The 18,921-nt window shown below is 47.1% G+C and overlaps 1 protein-coding gene across 2 annotated transcripts in view; it reads left to right on the plus strand.

The window, feature by feature from the left end:
- LOC115076193 (rho GTPase-activating protein 33-like) overlaps nt 1-17,026 on the plus strand; it is a 141,854-nt gene extending 124,828 nt beyond the window's left edge. The window contains exons 13-17 of one of the 2 annotated variants that reach the window (XM_029577366.1): nt 4,628-4,730; nt 12,052-12,196; nt 12,959-13,041; nt 13,547-13,654; nt 16,796-17,026. In XM_029577366.1, coding sequence (XP_029433226.1) covers nt 4,628-4,730; nt 12,052-12,196; nt 12,959-13,041; nt 13,547-13,654; nt 16,796-16,988 — 632 coding nt within the window. In that variant the 3' untranslated portion in view covers nt 16,989-17,026. The remainder of the gene's footprint in view (nt 1-4,627; nt 4,731-12,051; nt 12,197-12,958; nt 13,042-13,546; nt 13,655-16,795) is intronic. The other variant, XM_029577367.1, reaches the window with a different exon arrangement.
- Nucleotides 17,027-18,921: the final 1,895 nt, after the last annotated feature.

Below are 18,921 nucleotides of genomic sequence, written 5' to 3' on the forward strand. Positions count from 1 at the left end.
GATGACTGGTTGATCCAGGCCAAGTCCGTGGAAGAAACTCTCCAGGAGGCTGCCTGGGCCGTCAGTTCTTGACAGTGAGCTCCCCAGCCCTGGAGGCTCACGTCTTTTGTGAGGACCAGCCAGTTCGGCGAGGACAGGGGTACACCCCTGCTCAGATGAGCTTCCTGCAGCCACCACTGGAGCTGAGAGAATACTCCCATCGGTAAGTGGAGGTGAATCGAATAGTCTTGAGTCTGTGCATTCCAACATGACAGTAGTGAGTGTTGAAGTGGTCACATGATGGCAGCACTACTTCCAGGGTTGCCTCTTGCTTCAGGAACTTGGTTGAGTCATAAACCTGGACAAAAGCAGTCTTAAGCCCTCCCAGTCCTTGGAATTTCTGGGAGTCCGGTTTGACACAAAGCAGTGCAAAGTCTTCCTTCCGAGCACGTGGATAGGAAGTTGATGTCCCAAGTGATGTTAGTTGAATGGCACAATACGCCCTACTGTGTGGAGCTATCTCCAATTTCTCAGTTTGATGGAGGCAACCCTGGAAGTAGTGCTGCCATCATGTGACCACTTCAACACTCACTACTGTCATGTTGGAATGCACAGACTCAAGACTATTCGATTCACCTCCACTTACCGATGGGAGTATTCTCTCAGCTCCAGTGGTGGCTGCAGGAAGCTCATCTGAGCAGGGGTGTACCCCTGTCCTCGTCGAACTGGCTGGTCCTCACAAAAGACGTGAGCCTCCAGGGCTGGGGAGCTCACTGTCAAGAACTGACGGCCCAGGGACGTTGGACTGAGGAAGAGGCACTCTGGAACATCAACTGCCTGGAAGCCCGAACAGTCAGATTGGCGAGTCTACAATTCAGCCACAGACCCCCAGGGTCAAGCGGTCCATGTAATATCAGACAATGCAACGATGGTAGCCTACATCTACCGCCAAGGTGGAACCAAGAGCTAGCAAGTGTCACAGGAGATAGATCTCCTTATGGAATGGGCGAAAATACATTTACAGATGATCTCTGCCTCCCACATTGCAGGAGAAAAGAGAACGTCAGAGCAGACTGTCTAAGCAGGGAGAGTCTGGATCCAGGAGCATGGATTTTGTTGACCAATTGGTGTCTCCTGTCCATCAACCTGCTGGCCGCATCTTACAATGCGAAGGTTCTCCAATTCTTAAGTCGCAGAAGAGATCAGTGGTCCATAGGGATCGACACTCTCGTTCAGACCTGGCTGGAAGAAGAGTTGCTAAATGCCTTCCAACCATGGCCCCTGCTGGGCAGGGGTCATTTGCAGAATCGAGCACCACAGGGTCCTACCAGTAGCTCCAGATTTGCCCAGACGTCCATAGTATGCAGACATGCAAAGACTCCTGGCAGTGACCCCCCTGTGCCTTCAACTCGATTCTGTCTTACGGTCTGGGCCTTTGAGATGGCTCACCTGATGAAGCGAGGATATTCTGTAGCAATAATTGCCACCTTACTCTGCGCGCAGAAGTACTCTACGTCCCTAATGTATGTTTATTTATTTATTTGATTTTTAAATTTCTTTTATATACAGTCAGTCTGTAGACATTCTAGACGGTGCACAATTAAAAAATACAAAGACTTAAAGGAAAAACAATAAAAAAATTCAAATAAGCAATACAAATTGAAAATAAAATTAATTTAAAAGTAGTCTGGAGAGTATTTGAGGCCTGGTGCGAGGAACGCGGTGTCTCCCCTCAGGTGGTGAAAATCCCACTAATTCTGGAATTTTGCAGGATGGCTTGAATAAAGGTTTGACCCTTAACTCCTTGAAGGTCCAGGTAACTGCTTTCTTCTGTTTCAGGGTGAGGTGAATGGAACCCGCCTGTCAGCTCATTTTTGAAAGGAGTGAAGCACCTCTGGCCACCCCTATGGGGGCCGGTTCCCATGTGAAATCTTAATCTAGTATTGGTATATTTGGCAGGGCCCTCCTTTCAGCTGCTGCGTAATCTTTCCTTGTGTTTATTAACCTTGAAAACGGTGTTCCTGGTCGCTATAAGCTTGGCACGTCGCATCTCTGAATTGCAGGCATTGTTGTGTCGGGAACTGTTCCTCCGGATGACTCAAGAGCGTTACAGCTTCATACTGTTCCATCCTTCTTACCCAAGGGAGTCTCGGAGTTTCATTTGAATCAGTCCATTTCGTTGCCATCCCTAGATAAGCACAAGGATGCAGAAGAATACCGCCTCCCCCATTTGAATGGCAGTAGACTTTTGGTGCGGTATCTGGAAGTTTCAGAATCGGTCCGAAAGACGGACCGCCTGTTTGTCCTTCATGGTGGAAGAGGAAGCGGGGAGAACCAGCTTCGCGGGCTACCATAGCTTGCTGGATTAAGGAGGTGGCCACGGGAGCCTATTTTTGAGGCAGGAAACCCATTACCCCTTCAGGTTAAAGCTCATTCCACTCGCGCTTAGGTGATCTCATGGGCGGAAGCTAAACTGCTGTCTCCTGTCGATATCTGCTGAGTGGCAATGTGGTCCTCCTTGCGCACCTTCAGGTTCTATCACCTGGATATTCAGGCCCAGAATGACGCAGCCTTTACAAGGGCGGTGTTAAACGGACCGCGGGCAGCCTCTCTCCCCGATCGGGAGTAGCTTTTGTACATCCCATTGGTCCTGAATCCATCTGGCTACACGCTAGGAAAATGGAGAAATTACTGACCTGATAATTTTTGTTTTCCTTAGTGTGGACAGATGGACTCAGCATCTCGCCCACAGCTGCCCAAGAACGGTGCCACGGATTCACTCATGGAGTGGATATTGATTCCAAGAGAGTACGTGTAAGCAGTCATCCAGTCCCTGGATCAGGGCAGCTATAATCTTGCTGGGATTCAGCGTTTGTTTGGTTGAGTACAGTTACGGTTATCCATTTTTAATCAAGTTTTTTCTATAGTATGTCCACAATGGCTTTTGAGAGAATACTGGAGGGCTGAGGTCACTGCAGGGGTGGATCTAGGGTGACGTCAGCTTTGAAACCTGACTCTGTCTCCATCTGCTGGCAGGGGAGCATAAACCCATTGGTCCTGAGTCCATCTGGCTACGCTAAGGAAAACAAAATTATCAGGTATGTAATTTCTCCATTTTTTTCTTCAAATCTGTTTCCTCTTTTTTTTGTTCTCTTAGGAATTCTATGTACGCATAAGACCAATCTCTTTATCCTTAAAATAATAACAGTTCTAGACTTTCCATGGATTGTTTTGCTTCTTTATTTTTACATTTCCTTAACTGTTTGAACGTGCGCTGTCTCTAAAGACCAGATTCAAGGGTTTTGCAAAAACAGTCCATAAAATGAAGCTAAGAGTTTATTCCGAACTTTCTGTTCAGTGGGATTGTAAGAATTTCCTATTTCTGGGTTTCATTTCCTTGGTTGTCCCTTTCCTCAGGCTCCAGCTGCATACAGCATTATGTAATCAGGCTGCTGCTTTGATTGGTTCGCTCAGAAGTTTGGGAGAGAAAAGTGTAAATCTCCTTGTTTTGTGGGTGGCTGGCAGCTCCCTCCTGCTCCTTTGTGTTCCAGTCTCTGTTGTGTCCTGGTGTCCTGAGCCTTCATTGACAACCTCTGTGGGAGGTGGGGGGGTGGCATGAGAGGGGGGTGGCAGCAGATAAGCACCGTTTGTCCCATTATTCCCAGCAGTCATTTGCCCTCTGAACTAAGGAGATCCAGCAACCACTTGCCGGAGGTCACTTCTTTTTGCTGTTAGCTAGGGAGTGTAGCCAAGCAATCCTGCTGCCCATGCTAGGTGATCTACCCCATCCCCATCCCTCTCCCCCTCAAGTTATATCTGAGGGTGCACCAAAACGCTGCTACAACTCTGCCCTGGATGACCTTGTCAGCATGACCTTAGAGTTTGATGCAATCTTATCATTGCTCTCTGGAAGCTGCATTGTCTGCTCGCTTTTTTTGCTGCCCTTCATCGAGTTCAGCCATCACAGTGATCACGCTGGGTCAGGAGCCCCAGACCTTGTCTCCCTCTGAAACGCGGCTAACGTGGACTCCAGGTCTGACCTGTGCAGTGGCTCCTGTTCAGGCGGTGAACCTCCTCGGCATCCCAGAATTCTGAGGTGGGACTCAAACCAAGATCTCCCACACGGGATCACATAGTTTCATTTCTGTTAGCGGAAAAAGAACCAGAGAGAAAATTATGCAAATAAAAGCCTGCATAAAGAGCAGAAGAGTCCGCAGATTGTTTCCCACATCTTTACGGGGAAAACAAGATGACTGCAGATGAAATTAAATGTTAATTCTGTTTTGCTTAGTTACAGCTCCTTAAATTGCATTTTGCACATAAAATGCCCTTTAATTGAAATTGAACAAATATGCAGTTTGCTGTTTGCAGAAAGATAAAAACATATTGGTGGACTGATAAAATAAGTGAGAGCTGATGGTTGCTGTAAGATGCATGGGCTTTGATCTCTCAATCACATCATTCAGTTTCTGAGTGTGTTGTTAGGCAGTACCTCAGCATGGCGATAGAGGCTCTGTCCTTCATAATCAGGACAATCTGCATTACCCTGCACAGGGTACAGGGTCATCAAACTATCATCTCCCTCCTCTTCCTCCTTGTGCTCCCCCTTCTCTCGCTCTCCACAAACACCCGTATCCCTCTCTCTCAGTTCCACAGGTCCTGCGCTGCTGCTCAGAGTTCATTGAGAAGCACGGGATTGTGGACGGCATCTATCGCCTCTCTGGCATCTCCTCGAACATCCAGAAGCTTCGGTAAGTCCTGGGGGCAGTGCCTGAAGCCCTCACACTCTGCCATAAAGCTTACACTGTCTCTGAGTCGTGCATCCAGCTGTTGGCAGATAAGGACCTCTCTGTCTATGCAGTTATTATTATTATTATTATTATTTATTTAGAGGCTTTTATATACCGATGAACGTTGGGAACATCTCATCGGTTCACATGAAACACAACTTAGCAACAGAGATAACAAGGAACTAAAGGATAAAAAGGTATAAGTATAGGCAAATTTTTAACAATTGATAAATAAGAGATATAAGGAAAAGCAACAATTAATTGGTTATTTATTTAAAGGAAGCCTGGATGAGCATAATTTAATAGTGAGCAGAATAAAGAGGTTGGAAGTACAGAGAGGGACAAATCAAGAACATTATATACAAATAAGTCGTATGTTGCGCCGCATTACGCTTGCTTACCATGTCACCGCAGATCCTACTCAGTCTCTAGTCATATACATCTCTCTTCTAGCAATGTCCCTCTCTAAATGACCCAGGCACACTTCAGTTGTGCCTCTGCTGATGGTGATTGCGGTTATCCACCACCCCTGACCTTTCCTCCTGGAGGCCAATATTCAAAAAGGCCTCCAACAACTATTTATCCAGATAAAGTTAAGTGGAAAAGTTAACATGGATATTCAACGGGATGTATCCCTGAATAAAGTTAGCCAGATAACTTTGAAACCTAACAAACTATAACTGAATATTACCTGTTAGCTTGAACAGTTACCCGGGTAGATTTAACTGGATAAAAAAACCAACGGTTGCCTACATCAACCGCCAGGGAGGAACCAGGAGCCAGCAGGTGTCGCTGGAGATAGACCCCCTCATGGCATGGGCGGAGGTAAACCTACAAGGGATCTCGGCCTCCCACATCGCAGGGAAAGACAATGTCTCAGCAGACTTCCTCAGCAGGGAAAGCCTGGACTCGGGGGAATGGACACTGTCGCCCACAGCCTTCCAATTGATAGTAAATCGCTGGGGCCTCCCAGCCATGGACCTAAGTGCCCAGGTTCTTCAGCCGCAGATGAGAGCCACACTCCCAAGGGATCGACGTTCTCGTGCAGACCTGGCCAGAGGAAGACTTACTGTACGCCTTTCCACCATGGCCACTACTGGGCAAGATCATCCGCAAGATAGAACACCACAGGGGACTAGTTCTACTAGTGGTCCCGGATTGGCCAAGATGCCCATGGTACGCAGACATGCAAAGACTCCTTGCGGGGAGCCCTCTGTGCCTTCCTCCACACAAGGACCTTCTCCAGCAGGGCCCGATTCTTCACGAAGAACCATCTCGATTCTCTCTTATGGTCTGGTCCTAGAGAGGACTCACCTGAAGAAGCACAGTTACTCGAAGGCCGTGATTGACACCCTGCTCCGCACGCATAAGTTCTCAGAATCTCTGGCATACGTACGGGAGAATATTCGAAGCCTGGTGCGAGGAACGCGGGATACTCCTGCGGACGGCCAAGATCCCCATGATTCTGGAGTTCCTACAGGACGGTATGAAGAAGGGGTTGTCACTCAACTCCCTCAAGGTGCAAGTAGCAGCCCTCTTCTGCTTCAGAGTCGAAGTGAACGGAATCCGTCTATCAGCTCATCCGGATTTGACCCACTTTCTAAAAGGGATTAAGCAACTTCGGCCACCCCTAAAGTGGCTGGTGCCCCTATGGAACCTCAATCTGGTATTAGACTTCCTAGCGGGGGCTTCCTTCAGACCAACGTGCGGTCTGTAACTACGCCTTTTAACATTGAAGATGGTATTCCTGATGGCAATATGTTCAGCTCGTCGCATCTCCGAACTACATGCACTATCCTGTCGGGAACCCTTCCTTAGGTTCACTCCTGAAACCATGCAGCTGCGCACTGACCCCTCCTTCCTACCGAAAGTGGTTTCTGAATTTCATTTGAACCAAGCCATCTCCCTACCATCCCCGGATGAACATAATGACTCGGAAGACTCGAGCCTTCTTTGCCATCTAAATATCAGCAGACTCCTGGTGCGATACCTCGAAAGATCAGAACGGATCTCTTGTTCGTTCTCCACAGTAGGAGGAATCGAGGGGAAGCAGCCTCATGGGTGACCATAGCTCGCTGGATCAAGGAAGTAATCAAGGCAGCCTACATAGAGGCAGGAAAGCCCCGACCACTGCAGGTTAAGGCTCATTCTACTAGGGCCCAGGCAGTATCTTGGGCAGAAACCAAGCTGCTGTCACCCGCCGAGATCTGTCGGGCGGCGACGTGGTCCTCCTTACACACCTTCTCCAGGTTCTACCGCCTGGATGTTCAGGCTCGAGAAGACGCAGCCTTCACAAGGGTAGAACTAAGTGGGCCACGGGCAGCCTCCCGCCCTGTCCAGGAGTAGCTTTTGTTCATCCCACTGGTCCTGAGTCCGTCTGGCTACAAGCTAGGAAATGGAGAAATTACTTACTTGATAATTTCGTTTTCCTTAGTGTAGACAGATGGACTCAGCATCCCACCCATGGGTGCCCCAGAAAAGGAGGGCCTTGGAAAGAGAAACTCGAGACTAAGCAAATATGGTTAAGCCGTTGCCTACCCCTAGTTCAACGCACCCGCAGTTTGTCCAGTGTCGGCATTAATTGGTTGAGTGCACTGGCAATCTCCTGTTTTTGAAATCAGTTCAGTTAAATTTAATCAGTTTTAATCAAGTTATTTAAGCAAATATATATCCACAATGGCTTTTTGAAGAGGATACTGAGGAGCTGAGGTCACTACAGGGGTATATCTAGGGTGACGTCAGCTTTGAAATCTGACTCCATCTCCCATCTGCTAGCAGAAGAGCACATAACCCACTGGTCCTGAGTCCATCTGTCTACACTAAGGAAAACGAAATTATCAGGTAAGTAATTTCTCCTTTACTCCAAAAAATGTTTCTTTTTATCTTGATAAGATATTTTTCCTGTTTGTTTTTTATTATTTCATGTAATGTTATGAAATATAATAAAGTGTAAATAAAAAAAGATATGAGCTACTTGCTAACTTCATGGAGTGCCCCCTGGTCCTTCTATTATCTGAGAGAGTAAATAACCAATTTACATTAACTTGTTTAAGTCCTTTCATGATTTTGTAAACTTCTATCATATCACCCCTCAGTCATCTCTTCTCCAAACTGAACAGCCCTAACTTCTTTAGCCTTTCCTCATAGGGCAGCCGTTCCATGTCCCATATCATTTTGGTCGCCCTTCTCTGCACTTTCTCCATTGCAGCTGTATCCTTTTTGAGATGCGGTGACCAGAATTGCACATAGTATTTAAGGTGCGGTCTCACCATGGAGTGATACAGAGGCATTATGACATCCTCCGTTTTATTTTCCATTTCCTTCCTAATAATTCCTAACATTCTGTTTGCTTTTTTGATTGCCACAGCACACTGGGCCGATGATTTCAATGTATTATCCACTATGATGCTTAGATCTCTTTCCTGGGTGGTAACTCCCAAGATGGAACCTAACATTGTGTAACTACAGCAAGGGTTATTTTTCCCTATATGCATCACCTTGCACTTGTCCACGTTAAATTTCCTCTGCCATTTGGAAGCTCAATCTTCCAGTCTCACAAGGTCCTCCTGCGATTCATCACAGTCCACTTGAGATTTAACTACTCTGCTTAATTTTGTGTCATCCGCAAATGTGATCACCTTACTCGTCGTGCCTGTGTGGCAGATGCATTGTATGACATGGTCTGAACGTCAGCCAAGAATATGGTGTCCATCGTAGCAGCTTGGAGACTCCACTTGGGTGGCGGATGTGTGGTCAAAAACGCAGGTGTGTAATCTCCCCTTTAAAGGGAAGCTGTTGTTCGGAGAAGATCTGGAACTATTGATGAAGCATTTGTGGAAGTCGAAAGGGAACATGGTACCTGAGGACAAGAAGACCATCAAGAAGAGCTTTCCACCATGTTTGTCCTTTCGAGAAATAAGCAAGTTTTGTTCCAATAGAAATTTTTCCGCCTTGACACAGAAACAAGTTGCTGAAAAGCAGCAGTCCTTTCGTAGCTCTCATAGACCTTCCAGAAATATCGGCTAGGGGGGCTGGAGGAAGTAAAACCTCCCAATGAAGGAGGGCCAGTCCACTCTTCCCTGGAAGCCGTTGGAGGTAGGTTAACCCTCTTTTACGAGGAATGGACCAAGATCACGTCCAATCAATGGGTCTTGAAAGCAATAAGAGATGGTTATGCCTTAGAATTTTCGCACCCAATCAGGGAGGCCTATATGGTATCCCGTTGCGCTTCTTGCGCAAGAGGGTAGCGGTGCGGGACACGTTGCTGAGGCTGCAGCAACTGGAGGCTATCGCTCCGGTTCCTCCAGGGGAGCAGGGAGTAGGTAGATAGTGAGTTTACTTTGTAGTTCCCAAGGAGGAGGGCACCTTTTGGCTCAATCTTGATCTGCGGAAGGTCAATGAAGTGCTGCAGGTACCACGTTTCTGTATGGAGATGCTGCAGACGATGATGGCAGCGGTGTGCAAGGGAGAGTTTCTTGCTTCATTAGCTCTAACGGAGGCGTACCTGCATATTCCAATAAGGCCAGACCATCAGAAACTTCCATGATTCACGATGCTCAGAGAGCATTTTCAGTTTTGAGCGCTACCCTTCGGTTTGGTGACCGCACCAAGGTCTTTCACGAAGGTTATGGTGGTGTTGACGGCAGCCCTCAGAAAGGAAGGGATTCTGGTACATCTGTACCTGGACGATTGACTCATTTGAGCGAAGTTGGAGATAGAGTGCCGTCATTCCGTTCGAAAAATTATCAATGGGCACCCGTAAGAAAAAAAAGGATATTCATGGGCACCCGTAAGAAAAAAAAGGATATTCATTGTAACACTGTTTTGTACACATACTGCACACACGGGTCGGAGGAGGGATGTTTATGATTACACTTTATAGTCATATTACCCCGGTTGGGGAGTTATGATCTTGTATATGAAACATTCCTTCCCTTCCTTAAAAAAATTTTTCCACATTGAAGTTTTCATTTTTTTATTCGTTTCACGAAGATTGAAGAGTTTTTTGAGAGAGTTGTTATAATTAATATGAAGGTTCTAGTTTTGAGGTTTTGCTTGTCATTCCGTTCGAGACATCATGGAGCGCTTGAGATCCTTGGGTTGGGTGATAAACCTAGCAAAGAGCCATCTGGAGCCGGCCCAGTCATTGGAATATCTGGGGGTGCGGTTTGTTACTAGTTTAAACAAGGTGTTCCTTGCCCTTGGAGAGGGTGGTCAGGTTGCAGGCTCAAGTGCTTCATCTGCCGTGACTGCGTAGATGCCATAAACCACTAGTCTGGACTGATCTGGGATATGAACAGGAAACGAAAACTAGTTCTTACCTTATAATTTTCTTTCCTGGAAAACCATAGATCAGTCCAGAACCCTGTCCCTTTATTTTTGCGAAAGATCTTTCCCGCTTCTGGATGTTTATGAAATGAAAATGTTTGCGAATATTGTATATAGGTTAAACTGTTGGGGTTGAAAGTTTGTTCATTACCCTGGAGGTTGGGGGTCCAGATTTTATGGGGTGATCCAACTTTGAATCTCTGCTCGCCCCAGATGGAAATCATTTGAGTTTTTGGGAGCAGACATCTCCGAGGTCAATACTGAGGGACTGCAAGTGGCAGTCTTAATTAAGTAGCAGAGCCTGAAAACTTTTGATTCTCTGCCTCCATCTGCTTGAAGGGATACAGAACCCACTTGTCTGGACTGATCTGTAGTAATCGAGGAATGAAAATTATCCGGTAAGAGCCAATTTTCCTTTATTGCCCGGTTTGAATTGGTGCTCTGTATTGAAGCTTTTGGTTATTGGGGTCTCCTGTCTGCCTACTCCCTAGTGGTTTTAGGTTGCACAGATTTTATGTTTTTATGTTTTATGTTCCTATTAATCTTTTATATTTTAATATTGTTTTACTGTTTATTTTATTCATTTTTATGTATAATTGATTTTTGTAAGATGTTGATTATTTGCTGAACACCATTCTGGTCAGCCAGGTACTGGATGAACTGTCCATAAAAGTCTGGAAATAAATAAAATAGATAAAGTCCATGGACTGGAGGAGCACCCAGTTACAAAGCCTCTGGATCAAAGTTCAGTGCAAGATTGACTGCTGCCTTCAAAAAATGCATTGCTAACTGCTCTTTTCTTTCACCAACTGCAAAAAACTTTCCACAGAGTTTTGTCAGTTTCCACTTGTGTATGTTTGTAATATAAAGGTCAATATTCAAAAACGTTTGCCCAGTCAAATTCCGGATTTAGCCAGACAAAGCCTGAGTTTTCAGCTTCCCGGGCTAGTGAAGAGATAACTTTTAGTCAGGTAAGTCATTACTCAGATAAAAAGAGGCGGGAAAGTGCTGTCCTAAGGTTATTCGGGTAATGTGTATTCCACAAGAGGCTTTACCAGTTAAGTCCTGCTGAATATCTCGTCTGAGTATTACTCCTGGGGGAATTCTGCACACAAAACATTCTGCAAACTTTATATTGGTGAAAATAACACAATTTACATGACATTTTAAATGAATACAGAAAAAAGATGCAGGATTTTAAGGTTTCGCGGCATGTCAGGGTCTCCTCTGCTATTCTGCGCAGGGGGGGAATTCAGCACAAATTCTGCGCTTCGCAGCAGCGCAGAATCCCCCCAGGTGTAAAATATAGCCAGGTAACTTTAGCTGGCTAACGTCCCACTCCCCTTCCCGCTCAGTACTGACCCCATCATTTGAAAGCCTTGAATTCTGCTCCTCTCCTCTCCTGGGCATTTCTGCTGTGCGTCACTGACTGCCTGCGGTTTCTGTATTGCTTTACATAAAGATTGCTTATAAACAGGCCGATACAGAACGGTGTGCTCGGCCATTTACCACGCAAGGAGCCGTGTGTTTCTGACCCCCGTCTATTACCCTTTATACAGTGAGGGGTAACAGCGCATTGAAGATGCGCGGCCAAGCCCCCCGAAAACTAATAGCGCTCATCACATGCAAATGCACGTTCCGAACCCGTGGCTGTCAGCGGGTTCAGAAACGGACGCCGGTAAAATAGAGCGTCGGTTGTCGGGACCCGCTGACAGCCACCTCCGCTAATAAGGAGGCGCCAGGGACGAACTATTGCCCCTAGCGCCTCCTTATTGGCGCGAGCCCTCATTTGCATACAGAATTGCGCGCCCAGCAAGGAGCGCCGGCTCTCCCACACGTTTTACAGTATCAGCCCGATCGTCAGCAAACTGCCTTCTTCCACTCCTTAATTCCCCAGTCTTCTTTTTTAAATGTCTTATTCCACGGTTTACCCTCTTTCTTGTCTCGGCCACAGGCACGAGTTTGACAGTGAAAGGATCCCGGAACTGGCCCGGGACACTTACCTGCAGGACATTCACTGTGTGAGCTCCCTCTGCAAGCTCTACTTCCGCGAGCTGCCCAACCCCCTGCTCACCTACCAGCTCTATGACAAGTTTGCTGTGAGTAAGGCGTCTGGGTGGAGGAACGGGGGAGGCGGGTGGTGTTTGCCCGTTGAATTGCAGAGGTCAGAGGGTAGGATTCATGACTCTGGAGGTGCAGGGAGGGAGGGAGAGCACCGCTGGCCCCGCAGGTGTGCAGGGTGTGGAAGAAGTAAGATGCTGCTGTTCTCCCAGGGGCAGCAGGATGGGAGGCCTCACGGTTGGGCGACATCATCCGATGGAGCCCGGCACAGTAAACGTTTGTCAAAGTTTCTAGGGTCTTCGGCTGGCACACTGAGCACGCCTCGGATGTGGGGGGGGGTGGGTCTGAGAAGACCCCCGGAGACATTTTTACATATTTTAGAGGGGGGCTGGGTTGAGCTGCATGGCTCTTTAAGGCCCCCCCTCCCCCATGCTTTGGGGTCACCATCACGCTTTGTCGTCACCCCTGCCGCATTGTGTTGTGTCATAGACTTTTACCTCAAGACAAATCAACGTGGCAGCACCGCCACGATATGTTCCTGGGGAGGGGCCAGATATCATGGAACTGTCCCCAACGTTATTGGGCCTCTCCCGCGATAAAAATATAATGGCTTTGTGAACCCAGGCCGTAGGTTGTAAGCTTTCTGGGGAAAAAGAAATACCTGCAGTACCTGAATGTAATCTGCTTAGAAAGTGCCGACAGGCAGAATACAAAATCAAATAAATTACTAAATAGAGGTGGAGGCCACGGTTGGATGTCAAGAAGAGTCCCGGGCGCATTCCTCTTGCTTTCTTTTACAGGAGGCCATGTCTGTGCATAGCGAGGAAGATCGGTTGGTCCGTGTCCATGACGTAATACAGCAACTGCCGCCCCCGCACTACAGGTACAGAGCCCTGCGCTAGGTTCCTGTCATAGTGATCGCCACAAGTGCAAAGTGCTAGCAGATTCCTTAGTAATGGGGATGGCCTCGGCCTACTCCGTTTGCTTTCATTGTTCTTATCATGGGGGCGTCCGGGGTTCCTGCAGGCTCCTCCTGTCAGAGCTCTGATGTAGGTGTCTGGATCTCCACAGGTTCTGGTACTATTTCAGATACCACAGGATAGTTTTAGGGATGTTTCGTTTGTTTTCTAATCTATGTAACATTTAATAATGGGCCAGCCCTGAATAGGCCCCAGTACAACAGCCTGACCGACGTAACAAGCAGGATCCAGAGATACAACAAGAAGCAGGAGAGAGCGGGCAGTGATGGTGACTGCAAACAGGCTTCAGAGCTATAATAACAGATCTATTGGCGTTCATATTGAGGGGGATATTTGAGCTTGTGCAGGCTCCTGCTGTTTCAGAGCTGAAGCTGTGACCCTGATGCTCCTTGTTGTTGTTTTTTTCAGGACTCTGGAGTTTCTCATGCGGCACTTGGCCCGCCTGGCCACGCACAGCCTGGACACCAGCATGCACGTGAAGAACCTCGCCATCGTGTGGGCACCAAACCTCCTCCGGTGAGAGTGCAGTGAGAGCAGACCCTCCTCAGAATGCAACATTCAATAGCGCCAGTTCCACTAAGAACAATCCATGCTCGCAAAAAAGCAAAACCAGGCTAGATCAGGGGTCACCTTATTGTGGGTTCTCAGCTCCTTCCACAAAGCCTGGAACTGCACGGAAATGCCTTCCCTCTGCTGGTTATATATTTTCTTTTGTAATTGTTTATATTGCTTTACTTCCTGATTATGAGCATAGTCAGAGATTATGTGACTGGGGAGTGTTAGTGCAGCCGCAGCTATGGCTGACGATGCATGCTGAATGACATCATCTTTTCTTATGGTGCTATGTGGCATTACCTCATAATCAAAGTAGAGTCACCTGACATAACAGGTTTTTAGTTTATACACGACACTGTGGCATCGGCCCTGCAGGCACACCATAAATCCACTGGGAGCACCACAGGCCGCCTGCTTCTGCTGGTGGTGGGATCAGGTCCCCCAGCAGCACTATGGGCCTCCTGCTTTTCTGCCAGCAGTGAGATTGGGTCCACCGGTGGCATCGCAGGCATCCTTCTTTTACTGCCGGTGGGATTGGGTCCCCCAGCAACACCATGGGCCTCCTGCTTCTTCTGCTGCTGGTGGACCCAATCCCACCGGCGGCACTATGGGCCACCATTTCTTCCGCAACCGGTGGGATCGGGTCCACCGGAAGCCACACGGGCCTCTCTCTGCTCCCAACACCGTCTTGTGCAGTTGCACGGTTTGCACCCCCGGTGGTGCCAGGCCTGCCTCTGCCCTACTAGCAGGCAGGTGGGGCACCAACAAGAGTGGGTTTCAGATTAGCTCATTGAAGCTCCAAGATGAGTAATAATTTTTAAGCTGAGAAAGGAAAGCAAGGGTTTGGATATCCTTGTAGCACTAGGACCGGTAGGGTCCCAAGAAACAAAGCAGAAGCCAATCCAAGATGGCTGATAGCAATGAACAAAAGGAAATAGATCGGTAAAATAGGACTTTATTGAATCTTGTCCTATTTTACCGATCCACTTCCTCGTGTTCGTTGCCATGAGCCAGGACCGGTATCCATTTTCCTGCCAGAAGCCTGGATGTTCCTTAGACTGAGTTCTGAAGGTGCAAGCAGGTGTGCTCCTTCACCCTTTCCCTCCGTCACAGGGTCCTTCCCTAGAAGATCCATTTTCTTTTATAACTTTGATTGTCGAGAGAACCAGGCTGCATAACGAGGCTACTCAGTGTCAGGGTTTACAGTCTCGGTGGTGTGATCCCTGCAAGGTCAGTTTATGGAGGAGACAATATTTCCCTTCCAACAGAGGAAGGTGGGATGAAGGCACCTCTTGCAGGAGCAGTGACTGAATCTGGCTGGCTATAAGGGATTCAGTCACAGGAACCTCCTCACTACTCCTCGGGATGGTAAACTTTCTTCCTGGGAATGAAGAATGCAAGTCCTGTGCTTGACTTGGATTCCTAGTCTCGATGGGATCTGGCCTCCCTTCCTCCCAAGCCTCTTAGGGCGTCTCTGAGCTTTCTTGTGGAAGTCTGTCTCCTGGGTAGCGCTCAGAAATATCCCTCTTCTAATGGTAGGGTTTCACTTATGTCGGAAGCAGACGTTTTGCACTTATAACGTTGAGAAAGTTGGGTGATATAGGCCAGGATAAGGATGGCCATTCTCATGCCTATTGTTTTGTAGGTGAACGTTTTTTTCTTGGATAGCTCTTTGGTGTGGCTTATTAAAAGCAGAGTTTTTTTTTTCTAAGGCATTGTTTTCAAGAGGAACCAAGGAAACGAGCGCTTTATTTATTTAAATTGCGTATGCCACACACATCAGCCAAAGCAACTGAGGCGGTTAACAATGATAAATATACATAATGAACAAAAACAGAAATTAAAAATACGCTTTGGCTCCTGCAGCAAACATGTACAGGTCCGGAGGGTACAGGACTCCTCGTAGGCAGAATCAGGACCTGCCTTTCCAGAGGGTTAGTGGCAGGACAGTGGCCTGGTCTCTAAGCAACTCCCTGAGGGTGCGCAGGCTAGGAAAAGCTCCACCTTGGACACAGAGCTCTGAAAGCCGTTGTTGCTTCCTCCCGCCTGGTCTGAGTGGAGTTTAGGGATGTCCCACTTGTCTGGACTGCTCTAGCTTGGATGACGAGGAAGGTGAAATGTAAACTTACCTGTTAATTTCCCTTCGTTTAGTCCTGCCAAACCAGTCCAGAACCCACCCAAGGCAGCCGCAGCCATCAAGGGCTCTCAGTCTGGCAAGTTCAGAAAACCAGCAGCGAGTACACTCTGAAGGTAGTTGGCCTGATCATTACTTTGGTGTAAGGATTATCTAATCCGTGGGTTAATGACCATGGAGTGAAGTTTCTTGGCTGCATCAGGTTTTGGTTGTGGTAGTGATTTGGAAACCAAAACAAACAATTGCCTTCCATTGTTTTAGCTTTGACATCAGACACTGAAGAAAAGCATCAGACCCCCCATAGGGGGAGTGAAATCAGCATTGAGGTTTTTTTCTTTTTCCTCTGTCTTCATCTGTTGGCAGAATGGACATAACCAACTTGTTTGAACTGGTCTGACAGAACTAAAGGAAATGAACAGATAAGTTTAAATTTCACCTTTACTTGCGCCAGTCGGATAGCAGGTGTACAATTCTACAAACCGATTCAGTAATGTATACAAAATAGCAACGTGCACGCCGACTTCTGAGCCCTGCCCCTCTGTTCCCCCAGTAAAATATGTGGGAGAATATGCGTGTGCGCTTGACATTTATAAAACAGCATCTCTGCTACGTTTGTGTGCAGAACCCCTCTGAAAATTCACTCCTATGTGTGCACATTCCCCTCCTTGACCTCGCATGCCCTTGGCGATGCCACCTTCTGCCCATTGCTTCCCATGCTTTTAGCCAGATTGAGAGAGGGCAATTTCCAGGCAGACGATTTGCATGGGTAAAATGCTTTAAAGCTTGCCCTCCCCGTGACCTCCCAGAAGCCCGTGCCACAAAGCAGCTCAGCCTGGGAGTAGGTTGCGTGGCGGCAGTACACTAATGCTTCATGCGGTCATTCCCGTCCTATGGAGAGCCACAAACAGCTTCCAGGGCGGCAGTTTTTCTGCAGGGATTGGGCCTCACGTCCCCTCCCTTTCTCCTAGGTCCATGGAGATTGAGTCAGTGGGGCTGAACGGAGCGGACGCCTTCCGGGAGGTGCGGGTGCAGTCTGTGGTGGTGGAGTTTCTCCTCAGTAACGTGGACATCCTCTTCAGTGACAAGTTCACCTCCATCGGGAAGGACGGCACAGGTAAGGGGCAGGAGGCGTCGGATGCTAAGCCTTCCCTCCTGTTTTGACTCCCTCCTGTTTACTTTTTGACTCCCACCTCTTTCCTCTTGCCCATTCTCTTTGTCTCTGCTTTGTCTCTGCTTCTGTTACGGTCTTCTCTGTGTGCATGCTTCTCCTTCTCCAGTAAAGTATCTCTGTATGTGTTTTTCTGTTTCTCTCGACAGTCTGTCTTTTTTTTTTATCTCGTTCTGTTTTTAAATTCTCATTGCTGCTTCATCCCTGGGCACCAGTATCACTGTCCTTCCCTGACGGTACAGAAATAAAGGTTAACCAATAAAAACCGAAAAAAATGTATACGGTGATACTTTTCTATTGGGCTAATTATGTTTCTTGACCAGCTTTTGAAAGCCACAACTTCCTTCTTCAGGTCAGAATTCAAATGAGCAAACGATGACATTACCAGAAAATAGAAAGCAGTGTGCTTGCAATAAATGAATACAAACGGGACTCCATAGGACAAAGGGAAAGGGCGGAGAGAGGTTTCATGGGTGATCAGAAGGTGGCAAGCAATGTGATAGGTCTCGGAGGCCCTTTTTGATCATCTTGACTTCAAAAGTCTTGCGTTCCTGGCTTGTTTTAAATTTTACTTTGATTATTTTGATCCTAAAGTCATTGAGGCAGTGTCTGGTTCCAAAAGGTGCTCCCCCATGGAGGTGTCGGCCTGATCTTCTTTCATCTTGTGCCGTTGTAAATCAAATCTTGCCTTTATTGCTTGGCCTGTCTCACCGATGTAGCCTGCTCTTTCACATTTTCTGCTTTAAATAAGACGAGGAGCCATGAGTTTGCTCCATTCCCCTGCAATATGCCACATATCACAGGACCCCCATAATCATCCGCAAGGGAAAACCATTCAACCTAAGCAGATCCTACTCCTGCTGTGAAACTGTGAAAGAGCAGACTGCATGGGTGAGACAAGCCAGACATTAAAGACAAGCCACACTGACACAAGATCAAACATCTCAGAGAAGATCAGGGCATCACCTCCATGGGGGAGCATTTCTCAGAATCAGACACAGCATCAGTGATCAAGATAATCAAAATAAAATGTAAAACAATCCAGGAATGCAAGACTTTTGAAGTCAAAATGATTGGACACTTAGTGACGGACAAAGAAAGGACTCAGTAACCACCTATAATATTGCCTATCACCTTCTGATCAGCCCTCAGACCTCCCTTACCCCTTACCATTCCCCCTATCACCGGAATGCCCTCTGTGACTCACTTATTGCAATCTCACTACTTTATTGAAAAGAACAAGCGTCATAAACAGACAAAACACTTAAGGTAAGACAAGAAAACACAACATAAACAGATGTATACATTCTTTTTTATTTCCCCTTCCCCCTCTTTCTACGGAGAAGTACCCACATTAACAGTCCCCCCAAAACACTCCTGCCCCTCATCCCCCCATTTCTGATCTTAGATGTCCCAACGGGCTGAGGATTTTGTGTAATTAAGAATCCCACTCCATGCCTTAGGGGCAGGCTGCTGCAGGGAGGGCTCCCATAGCTCCAAGAATTTACATAAAAAAAGCTCTCCCAATCTCCATATTTCCCAGTACTGCTGCATAGTGAAGCTTATCTCGCCAGTGCCAAAAGAATGGAGTATTAGTCGGTTTCCAAAACTGGAGAATCGTTTTTTTTAACCCAACAGAAAACCCTTCCTGATGAAAAGTCTGAGGTCTTTAGTTTTAATATCTGAGAGAGAGATCCATCAAAAGTACTTTGTTTACCTGCAAAAGAATTATTTGACCGATCGACTCACTCAGGTAACCCAAGAGATGCCCCCAAACGCAGCCTGTCTCCGGACAAGTCCAAAACATTATTTTTATTTATTTAGGTGTTTTATATACCGTCGTTCCAAAAGAAGATCACAACAACATGTGCCCAAAAGATTCCCGGGCCATTTGATGCACCTATCTGAAGCAGCAATATGTTGGCA

This window comes from Rhinatrema bivittatum, chromosome 14, assembly GCF_901001135.1.
Source record: "Rhinatrema bivittatum chromosome 14, aRhiBiv1.1, whole genome shotgun sequence".
Classification (NCBI taxonomy): Eukaryota; Metazoa; Chordata; class Amphibia; order Gymnophiona; family Rhinatrematidae; genus Rhinatrema; species Rhinatrema bivittatum.